At 38.0% G+C, this 12,507-nt stretch overlaps 1 protein-coding gene across 8 annotated transcripts in view; it reads right to left on the bottom strand.

Moving 5' to 3' along the window:
• The window catches only part of dab2ipb (DAB2 interacting protein b), a 110,545-nt gene that overhangs the window by 23,440 nt on the left and 74,598 nt on the right, over positions 1–12,507 (bottom strand). For all 8 annotated transcript variants that reach the window (XM_059550563.1, XM_059550564.1, XM_059550567.1 and 5 more), the window contains 3 exons: positions 6,210–6,363; positions 5,622–5,720; positions 3,173–3,727 (listed from right to left, as the gene is read on the bottom strand). In XM_059550563.1, coding sequence (XP_059406546.1) covers positions 3,173–3,727; positions 5,622–5,720; positions 6,210–6,363 — 808 coding nt within the window. The remainder of the gene's footprint in view (positions 1–3,172; positions 3,728–5,621; positions 5,721–6,209; positions 6,364–12,507) is intronic.

Here is a 12,507-nt window from a genome sequence, read left to right as displayed (position 1 = left end):
AAAGTTTAAACGTTATTTAACTTTTAAAACATTTGTCTTAACACTAATACTTAACAGGGAATTAATGACTAAATAAAAGTGTTTCAAAATCATTGTGAAATTCAATATTCAATGCTTCCTAATTTTATTTTGATGGTACTGTAAGTATATATCAGGTTCTGCTCAGGAGCTGCTTTCCATTTGGACCAAATTCAACTCTAAATCAGAAAGAATACATAATTGTCAATTGTGTCTCATAACAGGCATCTGTATTGAATTGCATATGATCAGCTGGGTTAATTCTACACATTGATAAATAAGACATTCATATCACAAAAGCAAGTAGGCTGGGTTTTACAGCTGTCCTCAAAACAAATGACCTTGGACAGCTTGGATGATTCCATCAGTGTTACAGTTTTTACGGCTCATATATCCCTCAGGGCTTCTTTCTTTGAGAAGCGAAGTAATTAAGGATCAGTAATTAACAGCATCAGACTAACAGGCCTGATCCCCCCCACCTCCCCCACTGGACCTAGGGGACAGCGGACGAGGGCCAGAGAGGGTATGAGTGACACAACTGTCCGGTTATGATGACCCTCTATGAACACTAGTTGGTTTAGTAATAGCAGACTCACCCTCCCGTTCCGCCTTTATCCAGTAGTTACAGAGGTGAAGTGCAGCGGACCAGTGAAAGACACTAATGACTTTTAATAATGTAATGGAAAGAGCGGCCAATCTCAGAGTCAGCACTCACAGGATAATGATGCAGATCAGTCAGTGGTTCGTGGACCAGTGTCCATCTCTAATGACACTGTGGTGGTTCACAACTTACACTGCCGTTCAGTCAAATGAAAATATTAGCATAAAGGATTGCATCGTTGATATGAACCGTTACAAACTGACCGTTTTAATTTCTGTGTCATTTCCAACAAATGTCGAGTCATTCGTGTTCACTGGATCAAGGTTTTTGCTAAATCCTTCTGACTGAGAAGGATTCATTAATGAATCATTTAGACTAGTCTGTGAACCAGTTTGACAAATTAGTTGAAAAGAACCAACTCACAAATGGGACACTGCTGCATTATTGCAAAGCAAATTTTATGCTAAACAAGAGCAACAGACTATCTGGCAGATATATCTTTGTCTCTAAAAAATATTTTTTAGCAGAGTGTGAAAAATAGGAAAATTGATAATTCACTCAATACAATTCAATAACTTTACAATTATCAAAGATTTATCCCAGAATACTATTCTCTGATACTTTTTGGGTGACTGTGGGGAAACTGGACTAGGGTTTATCTACAAACTTTACAAAGGGATTGGTGTATTTCCTAGTAAACAATGACTGTTTCATTGAACCCCGAGATTCCACAAGGAAACCGTAAGGTGGGAATGCATGACATCACATTTGAACAACAGCCTAAACTGAGGGATCAATCTGAAGTATTTTCATTCTGTAATTGTCAAAAAATCATCTGGCTCTAAATGTTGCAAGGTTTTATTCTCAAGTTAAAGTGTTGTAGTCCGGAAGCAAAGGGACTAATAAAAGATACTCTTTGAGCCTCTAAACTCTCCACAAGCAATCCACCATGACTGCTGATGTACTGCTGAGATGATGCCAACAAAAACCTCTGACCTCTGCTGAAGCTGAATACCTTATATACGTAACAATTAACTTAAGATTTGCACTGACACCCCAAATGAACAAATGAAGAGAAGACCTCCCCTGTAGAATAAAAAAAAGTTTCACGCTTAATTTCACTGATTCTCCATGACTAGAGGTAATGGCATTAGAATAACTACTTGATGGGTGACAGCAAAATGTCAGATTAATTACTGCCCTGTGTAAGCAAAAAAGCAGCAAAAAGATCAGTCTCTTGAGAAATTACCCTTATGCTCGGCCCCTGATTAAAAGCATATTGGTAGATTTACTATCTGAAAATCTTGTTTCATGCTTAGTTTGTCTAATTAGACTCCACACACAGGTTATGATAATAATAATATTCAGCTCCAAAAAAGTTACCAGCAAAATTGTCTTTTGTCTGTCTGTCCTGTTCTTCCTCAAACAATGAACGGTGACATTAGTGATGTCTAAATATGCTCTTCACTAAATGCCATACTAGAGGCTTATTCACCATCTAAGGTCATTTTGCCTTTGTGTTTATATCATCCTGTGAGTCACTGCAAACATACCATTTACAACAACCCTGGATCTGCCAATGAGGGCCAGACAGACTTAAAAGCAGCCAATACAGATAAGAGCAGCCGTATTAATACCTCCCTTATGGTATAATGTGAAGATTTGCTATTTTACTCTCTGGATCCTGCGGTAGGCTGTGAGAACCAGGGGGAGATAATCCCTCCGAAATACCTCTCAGCATGAGAAATCCGACACACACAAATACAAAGATTCACAGATGTAGCCAATACAAACTACACACAATCTCTTTAATGTAGTATCCCTTTGTTAACCCAAACAGCAAGGAATAACAGCGGGACGCTACAGCAGAGATAACAAACTGGAATTGGATTGCTTTTGATTCACCGTGACCTATGAAGTTCAATAAGAGCATCAATGAAAACAAAATGCACAGGGTAACACATCGGTCTCAAAAAAAGAAATTATTTTCCAATAACTGCAAAAAGTAAACATACAGTCAGATAAATGATGAATTTAAATATTCATTCCTAAATTATAAACATAATATTTTATATAAATGTCATATTAATTCATAAATTAATGTTTAAATTTATTATTTATTTGAATAATCGAAATATTTCATAAATAAAAGTGTATGTATAAAGTTACAATATATAATCTATAATCTATGTGAATAATGGTGAATTTGTTATTTTACAAAATTATATATACACATATATAATATATATGTTTAGTTCGTTGTTTAAAATGGACCTCCTTCCTAAACCACAAAAGGCAGCTTTATATTTTTGATGTTTTAAGATCCAGTTTATACTGTGGAAAAAATACAAAAATGTCTTTGGAGGCAGAACAAAACTTTTATATTAACTATTCTTATTGTTAATTGATTTAATACTATTAAATTCCTTCATATTCTTAATTTTTTTCTTTAATAGTAAAAATATTATTTTATGTAGACCCCCATCACTTTCCTGGAGCACAGTTTGACAACCATTTGTTAAATGACAAAAACTGTTGAGACTTTCACAATACCTTTGCTTTGCCGGTGCTCTGTAAGATGTGCACCAGAGCGCAGGCCATCTCTTCTTTGTTCTTGACGCTGATGACCGGCTCCAGCATGGAGCAGAGCAGCATGTAGTTGTTGGTGATGTACTCGGCAAACTCTTTGTAGAGCTCCATGGGCAGGATGTTCATGCTCTGGTACCGGGCCTTGATGCGGACCATGGGTCCAGCTGTTTTCCCTTTCCCTGGATTGGGTTGGCTAACTGGGTACCATTTCTCGACCAGCTGCCTGCTCGTGACATTCACTGCAGGAATGCTCACCAGCCCCACATAATTGTTCTTGTCCTTTTTCTTCTTCTTGTCCGAGTCCCTATAGAGATGGACGGTGATGTTCTGGACCATAGGGAGGTTATTGAACTCAAAGTGTTCACCCCAGAAGACATTATCTGTCTTCAGCTTGCAGGTGGTGCGGGCATAGAGGCCGTCATCTAAGCAGAGTTCACAGAAGTACTTTTTCTTGGCCGGAAGGTCCTTAGCTTCAATGATCCACAGCTGGAGCGTATTCTCCACCCGCCGACTGTTGTCCTAGAGATGAAAGGACATTGTGAGGTCAGTGGACTGTTAGGCTGCCATGTCACGGCTGTAACGGATTATTACCGCATCAGTGTGGCATCTAACAGGGTCAGTGATTTAGAGATGACGTGATTAAATACCCTCTGCTTCAGATCACCTACCCTTGGCTTGAAATTAAAAGGCCCTTTATTTTAGATCACTTCATGTCCTTCCCATAAAGATAGCAGGGTGGTGCTGAAAATACTGTGTGACATCATTCACCAGTTAATGTAATTCACTAGCTTTTTTTTATGGAATAGTCTTTCCAGTGTGAAGTCATGTGGTTTAATATACGAGGGACGGCCATAAAGTTGACCTGCATCATGCTGCAGTTAAGGTTTAGCTTTTGTTGGACTATAATAGAGGTTAATTTATAGATAACCCTCCTTCCTCTTATAACGTAGGAGGCAATGGAGGATGAGATCAGAATAAAACTAAATGCCAGTTATTTCTGAGGCCACAGACCATTGTGAATCACTGAACTGAACAGACTAAAGCCCTTGCTCACCAGCGGTATGCAGCAATTCTTGTCCCTCCACACTGTCCCGACCCACAATTAGTGATGTCATGCAGAAGCACCTGTATTATTACAAGTTTTATTTGCATTAATCATGCAGCCCTAGGCTCTATAATAGAGGTGTAACAGTTAGTCACTTTTCACTTTGTATCACGGTTCTAAAGTCAAGGTTTCCTTGTTTGTTGTTTGATTAACAATAAAAAAGTGCTGTCACTTTAAGGAAATCCATGGATGCACTACACTGATCCTCTAGATTCAATTTACAGAACAAAGACATTTTGACATCATTTTTGCGTCAATTTGTCCGAAGGTTGGCGCACTTTAAGTGAATGCACACACAAGTCTTATGAGATGTCTTCTGGCTCTGAATGTTTAAAATGGCAAGGCTGACAGTAAATGAGTTTAGTTTAAACAGCGTTAGAAATGTGCTGTTCAGTTCTCCTCTGCACACAACCAGGTGATGACAGCATAAACGACTGCTCATATTCAAGCATACGGAACTTGCACTGAACAAAGCCGTTACACCCCTACTGTACAAAGATTCTGAAATAATAAATACATAATAAATAGTAATACAGCTTCCATTTTGGAGTGAACTATGCCTTTAAAGCTTGACGGATGAATTGCGCTGTACAGCAGATGACTGTACTAAAGGGCATTGTGTCGGGCTCCACTGCTCATGGATATTCCCACACAAATAAACACCCACTAAGGCAATTGATTTCGCATCTCGGTATTGAGGTGCTCCATTGTGCGCCCTCATCACAGATAATGAACTAATTAGGCAGACAGAAATGGGCCTCTGCCCCAACAGCTAATGCCTGAGCTATGATCATCTCCACACTACTACAGCATCAACATCTGTCTGAAAGCATCATCTGTTCACAGCAAAGCTCTGTAAAGCCTGGCTCTGGTGTTCACCTCAGAAACCCACTGAGTAATTAAAATGTAGGACTGAGCGATGGGGAGACATTAAACACATCCCCAGGCAAGCTGTGAAGAAGGCAAATATAACTTGAAGGTTGTGCTTGAATTTTTGTTCCAATCTAATTAATCATTAATTTGCTTAATTATTGATTGGTAAATGAGCTGTCGGATGAGATCTTTTTCTTGGCGCACCCAAAGCTGCCATATGTTTTGCTTTCCTGCATCTCATGTGCTTCTATCAAAGAGAGATGGAAAAAACTGCACTGAATTTCATCATTCTTACAGATGCAGAAACATTATTTGATGTCTCTTTTTTTCTTTGCATTGAGTTGCATTTCTTCAGTAATAAATCAGTGCATCTGCATCAAGTATGGTTTTAGCCTATGCAGGAATAAAAGCAACTCTACAGAAAGGTGAGTTTACCTTATTAGGATGAATGGCCCGTCGCAGGTTCTCCATCCATTTGTCTCTCTCTGCGGCCGAACGACAGGAAAAGCACTTACTACCTGTGGAGGTGCTCACCTTTGGAAAAAAGGTTGATAATTGTCAGCTTGCTGCAACAATCTCACGGCTTCCAGTTCCTTTACCACGTTTTAATGTCATTTGAAAATATGTTACGAAATGCAAAACTGAATCACATTTACTGACTGATATTTTGGGTACAGACACAGCATTTAAAAAACATAAAAAACCTGAATCATAAGCTATAAGAGAGAGAGAGAAAAAACAGATCAGAATTTAACCAAAATTGGAACAAACAATAAATTCAGATTTCCCAGGTTCGGTTAAATTCCTTAATTTGATTTAATTCTGAATTTAATTATATTCTGGTTTAATCCACAAGCTCTTGATTTAATATGAGTCTGATTTTGACAAACTGCTTTTTGTCTTATGAATGATAATATACTGTAACATTGAATTTAAATTAACATGTACTGAGGGTTAAGAGATATCAGATCAATGAATTTATTGTTATAAATAATGTAAAGCAAGTGAAAGAGGTGTCTATACCTCAAAGCAATAATCTTGCCCAAGGATGGAGCTGTGCACTGGTTTAATAAGGACCTCCTCCTCCATGCTGAGATCCAGAGCTTCTACTGCACTGCTGGGACTGAGCAAAGACTCGTGAGAACGCGACTCCTTCAGCCTGGGCATCAGATGGGACCTGAGACAGGAAAACAAACCAACCAGTCACACAAGCGTCTCTCGTGTACACACACACACTTTCAATACTCACATAATCGTTTATCTTGAAAACAAGACAAGATAACCGAATGGGCAAGTGTTATCACTGCCTAAACTGCAGGTGTATAATATGAGGACACGTGTTCTGGTCCTATTCACAGACAGACAATGCTGAGACAACAGAATCTGCAGGTGTACAGGATACAGCAGTTTCGAGGATCAAAGAATAATAGATGTTTGAACCACAACAACATAGTTTGAGTCTGCAAAGTGTGGAGACAGCAGCAATAATATAGCAATAATAGAGGTCATACAGCAATTTTTCTATAATATTACTCCTAATTCAGTGGAAATAAACTTCATTTCAGACCATTGCAATTTAAACGTATAACTTACAAAATAAATTACAGTAAACAAGAGTGAAAAGGTCTAAACTGGGTTAGAAAAAATGTCCTCAAAATATTCTGTATTATATGAGACATACATATTGCATAAAGGCATTAATTACTCACAAAGGCATGTGAATGAACACAGGCTTGCTGTTCAGCATGTGTTGCTTGAGCAAAGTGTTTGTGTCATCTGATCACTACAGGTGTCATTAACTGAGCTGTTGGTTAATGTTAGTGCGCACAGAAACTGATTAGTGCTCTGACAAGATAATTAGTGCCTTCTTCAAACTGTTAATTATCTCTTAAAAATCTAAAATAGAATTTAGAATATCTCTTCCATACATTTTAATATCTGCTAACAGAACGTAGTCAGAAAGGTGCCAGATCGTAGAGAAAGTTATGTGTGCTTGCATTCATGTGTGAAGAATGAAGCCAGTTAAGATGCCAATACCACTTGTGTCACATAAATTCAACACGTTCCGCATCCATAATAAACAATGATGGGAGATAGCAAGCATATCATTGGAAAATCCAACATGTTTACAGCTGTAATTAGAGTGGGAGATCTCATCTAAGATGAAGCCTGTGTTGGTCTGAGCTGACGTTAATTAGTGTTTGCTACAAAGCAGTTCTGATCTGGGAACAGTTCCACTACTCATTCCTTCATGTCAGCTGGAAAGAGACATGCACAGAACACTCTTCATCTTCTGTTCTCCAAGGAATACATCGCACAAAAATTTTAATTCTGTCATAATTTACACACCCCAATGTTGTTTTGCTGCGTACCCCCTAAAAATTGGGTTGCTGTGCATCTGGCTGTGATGAAGGTTTAGTATAGTAGGTTATGTAAGGCATTACAATACAGCTTAAATGACTTCACCTCTACCATGACAACTCTCAGAAGATTTTAGCATGGTAATGTGCTGTTCAGGTCTCACCTGTGCACGCGAGCTATCAGCACCCGGTGATAATGGCATAAATGACTGCTCATAATCCAGCATACGGCATTCGCATTGAACAAGAGTGAATGTTTTTTTTTTTTCGCGAACCATTCCATCCCTACTTTCCATACTCCTTTTGTATGGAAAAAGAGCAGCTTGGAAATTCTGCTTAATATCTAATTTTGTGTTACATAGAAAAGAGAAACAAACATAGAACTGGAATGACATGGGGGTAAATAAATTAAAAACTTTGGGTGAATTCTTTCATTTTAGTAATTAACTAACACATGGTCAATTTGACCTCTTGTTAAATGTGATGCTAGTGATGCTCTCTTAACATAAACCCACATTTCCCCCACACAAAGAGACAATTAAATCTACTAGGAAGTGACCCACATCTCTCTCAATAAACAATCATCATCAACAGTTTGTTGCTGTGTGTATCTCATAAATTATTTACTATTCTCTATTACCCTGAACTCTTTATTTAACTCCCTTCCCCCTCTCGCTTGTTTTCCTTTCCTTGCACTCTCCTTTCTCTCCTCCACAAAGATCTTCAGAGGTAAGACTATCCTCCTGAGACCAGCCTTGTCTCCTAACCACTGAGGCCTCAGAGAGTAAAACGTGTGTGTGTGTGTACAAACTGTTTTTTTTTTCTGATTGGCTGAGGTGAATCGAAGCAGAATGCTCTGAGAGTAATTGGAGCAGAGGGGATTGTGGGATTGATCCATGCTTGAAGTAGCGATAGAAAGACCAAACGACAGGTTGAGTTCCAGAACGAGGAGAAACCCAACGTCAGTTTTCCTGAATGGGAAACAATGATGGGATGACACTGACAGGAAGTATTGGGAATAGTTGTCAAAAACCAGCTTGAGTGAAAGGATGTTAAAAATCTAAAGAAACAGTGTGTGTTGGGGGGTCTATCTGAATTGTCGTCAATCACTTAGTTACTGGAAATGAAACTTTTAAGATCAAAAGAATGTTCTCTAAAGATGAACTTTTCGTTTCAAATGAAACAGACAGTTTCCTTGAGTAGGACTTAATATTAGCTCTCCAAAATTGTGAGAGAAAATGGGATCAGGAGTGAAAATACCTCGGAAGCTCTTTTTTGGTCAACAAGTTTGGAAGGGGATCAAGTGCCACTGAAACAGAGAACAGTTCAGCACTTTCCATGGGCTCACATAAAGCTTATCTTTCGTTTTGAAGACAAGAAATATCTCATTCTTCAGAACTTTCTATCCAACATAAGACAATAACTCAACCCCTTTTAACAATGAAGGGCTATGGCAGTGCATTAAAAGGAATAGTTTACCCCCAAAATGAAAATTCTGTTATCAATTATTCACCCTCATATCGTTCCAAACTAGGGGTGTAACGGTACGCAAAAATCACGGTTCGGTACGTACCTCGGTTTTAAAGTCACGGTTCGGTTCATTTTTGGTACAGTAAGGGAAAGAAATGCAAACATTAAACTGCAGGTTGTTTATTACTATAAACTTTTTTAAACAATTTGTTTACACTTTTAAAAAATACTTTTTAATAAAATATATATAAAATAAAAAAATAATAAGAATTAAAATACTGCTGCAAAGTTCTCCACTAAATAAAATAATCTCAGTCTCAAACCAATATCATATAATAAAATATAATGAAAAATATAAATAAATAACTATGATTACAGAGCAGCATTACCAATCCCAGCTTGTAGGGCTGCTCATATTTAAAATATATATATATAACTTTTCCAAATTGTAAAGTGCAGCATTAACAGTTTCAGTTTTTAGACCTGCTCAGATTTCGTTATTGCGTTGGACCGATCGGAATTAAGAGCAAAGGTCTGTTTAAATGCCGAGGGGAGCTGCGTTTGAATTACAATCATTTTTTTCCTAGTTGTAGTGATGTTAACACTCGCGTGATGCCTTTTGTAAACCTTAGGCTGGTGACACACTGGCATATTGCACCTGTCAAACATAGTCTATTTTGCCGTCAATACTGTTGACGGGTTCCTTTATCAGTAGGCTTTATATTTATGAAGTATAGATATTGTTGTCATGAAGACAAGATCCTGGTCTGTCGGCGGTCTCCTTTAATGTCACCTATAGTAGCAGCAGCGCGCCAGCGCCGCGTCAGGCACGATTCTGGTGTGTAAAGACACAGAAAATGCGAAGCAGCCGTCACGCAACTGACACGCAGCAGAAATGCCACCCTCACGCCACGCAGCCAGTGTGTCACCGGCCTAAGAATCAGCTGCAGGGCGGGATTTGCGCTGAACGCGGAGACTTCCGCCACTTAATATGTTCGTTTGGAAACACGAAAATGTACCTAATGTTCCTCCCACATAATATTGCATTCGGTCATACGGTACACACGTGCACCGTACCGAAAGCCCTGTACCAAAACGGTCCGGTACGAATACACATACCGTTACACCCCTATTCCAAACCCTTAAGACCTTCGTTCATCTTCAGAACACAAATTAAGATATTTTTGATGAATCCAAGTTCTTTCTAAACCCTTCATTGACAGCATATGCAACTGACAAGTTCAAGGCCTAGAAAGGTAGTAAGGACATTGTTAAAATAGTCCATGTGACATCAGTGTTTCAATCACTGTTTTATGAAGCTAAGAGAATCCTTTGTTCATGCAAATAAAATAAAAATAAAAAAATAAATAATGACTTCATTCAACATTGCTTCTTTTCAGTGTTGGTCTCTGGTCAAAACTAAATAAATGTCACATTAAAAATGTTATTCGGAGTACAATCATTTCTAATTTTAGAAATAATGTTTTTAAAGGACACCCAAGAAGAGCACTTTCTCATTTTTACTAATATGATGTAACAGCACATTCTAGATCATCTAAATATTGCCTCTGGGCAAATCAGAGTGAAGTGCATTCTGGGAGTTAGAGGTGAGCTTAAGAGAGGAAAAGGACATGTTCAGACAAGAGGATCGTGCCGAGGTGTACCCTGTGAGGAATGTATGTTTACTCGTCCTTGGCTGTATATGTGTCGAAATAAGCCTGATACAAAGGCAAGAGAGACTAATAAGGAGATGGATGTAGAACACCAACACATGGAAACACACACACTACTCCACATGGAGTGTGTCTCTAGAAGGTTAACCGTCACATCAGTCTAGCAGAATGAATGTTAATGTCAGCATTGGAGGCAATGAACGACACTGTATGAATGATAATACAGCCGCTCTAACTGTGTTCACTGTGTGTGTGTGAAAGACAGCATGTATTTTAGCCTGTTAGTGTGATGTTGGCACGCTCAGTGTTGTGCTGTGCATGCTTAATGGCATGTGTTACAAGCTCTTTCATGTTATGCATCCCCTACCAATGAAAGCGAGCATGTGTTTTGAGGCAGGGAGATATTAACACAAAAACTGAACTGAACAAATACTTAACACCTCAAACAGAGCAGCATGCACATGCAGTTTGCGGAGAAGCAACTGACCCATTTGTCCTTGGAAAATAATAATTTTTATAACAGTTTGCCATGTTCTCTCTTTATCTTTCAGTTTCTCATTTTTGCTCCAAATTTACCCAGAATCCACTGCTTCCCAAATGGGGTCATCCCCAAAGCACACACTTCCTGTCTTCACAGTGCTATGTATCTCTGTCTCTGTAAATATTTCAGACACTGCACCAGACATAAGTCACACTTCACCCTCCATTCCTCCTTTTCTGTTCTTTGTTTTTAACTCAGACCGCTTAATTATTTTGGTCCTAGGTCATATCTTCAAAAATCAAACAAATCAATGGAATAAACCAAAGGCATTTGAGTCTGAAAATAAACATAAAAAAGAGGTGATAGTGCCATGATAACAACTTACTTTAAACAGCTTTTTATTATTTTGTATTTTGTATTTTTATTTTTTTCATAACAGCATGTAAAAGTAAGAAAGGAGAACGGAGATAGCAATGCTCTATAAATAAATGTTTTGAACTAATAGTTGTGACAGACTGATAGAAGGAACCAAGATTACGCTCTCAGCAGGGCTCTCAACTGGTTCAAGGAACAAAAACTAAATCCGGAAACGAACTAAATTTTGACAGGAACAGAACAGAAAAGAAACAGAAATGTAATCAAATTTTAAAGTTGAGAACAAAATAGAAAATTTGAAATGGCTATTAACCAGTTAACGTTATTTTATCGTTCCATTTAACCCTTTAATGCATTAATGTTTTGCCAATCATTATTACATATTCAGGTCTTTAGCGACGCTAACCTTTAGCGACCTATATATCCAGCACGAATGGATCTCTAACTGCTGCAATAGCAAAAAACTCTCTTGATATTTTAAGAACAATTACAGAAGAATAAAAAGTATATTCGTTACCTTTTGAAACTTAAAAGAGTTCAGTTTGAGCAGATGATTTTACCATCACTGTCATCGTCAGAGCGCACTTCCACAGTACATTCAGCATCTGCCTCACATTCACAATCTCAACCAATTTCTCAAAACTATTGTTTTTAATGACTTCATAGTCAATATTTTGATCACTGGCAGGTTACTGACCACATCCAGCATTAAATGCTTATATTTCATGGATTATAGTAATTGCTCTGCAGTAAAGCCATTCAAACCAGTTAAATTTTTGCTGAGGATATACGTTTGTTTTATGACTGCGCAATTATGAGTGAAATGTCACGCCATCATTGTGTATCAAACAGTGTTTTTCCACCTTGAGGAAAAAATATGCATTTGCCCATATTAAGTCATCAGATATGTAAATATAGTTGGACAGGAAAAAAATACTTTCACATTTAAAAAACTCAAGTCT

The sequence above is a fragment of the Carassius carassius genome, chromosome 5, assembly GCF_963082965.1.
Source record: "Carassius carassius chromosome 5, fCarCar2.1, whole genome shotgun sequence".
In the NCBI taxonomy this organism is placed as follows: Eukaryota; Metazoa; Chordata; class Actinopteri; order Cypriniformes; family Cyprinidae; genus Carassius; species Carassius carassius.
The sequence above is the reverse complement of the archived record's forward strand: the minus strand, read 5'-3'. Positions and strand labels throughout refer to the sequence as shown.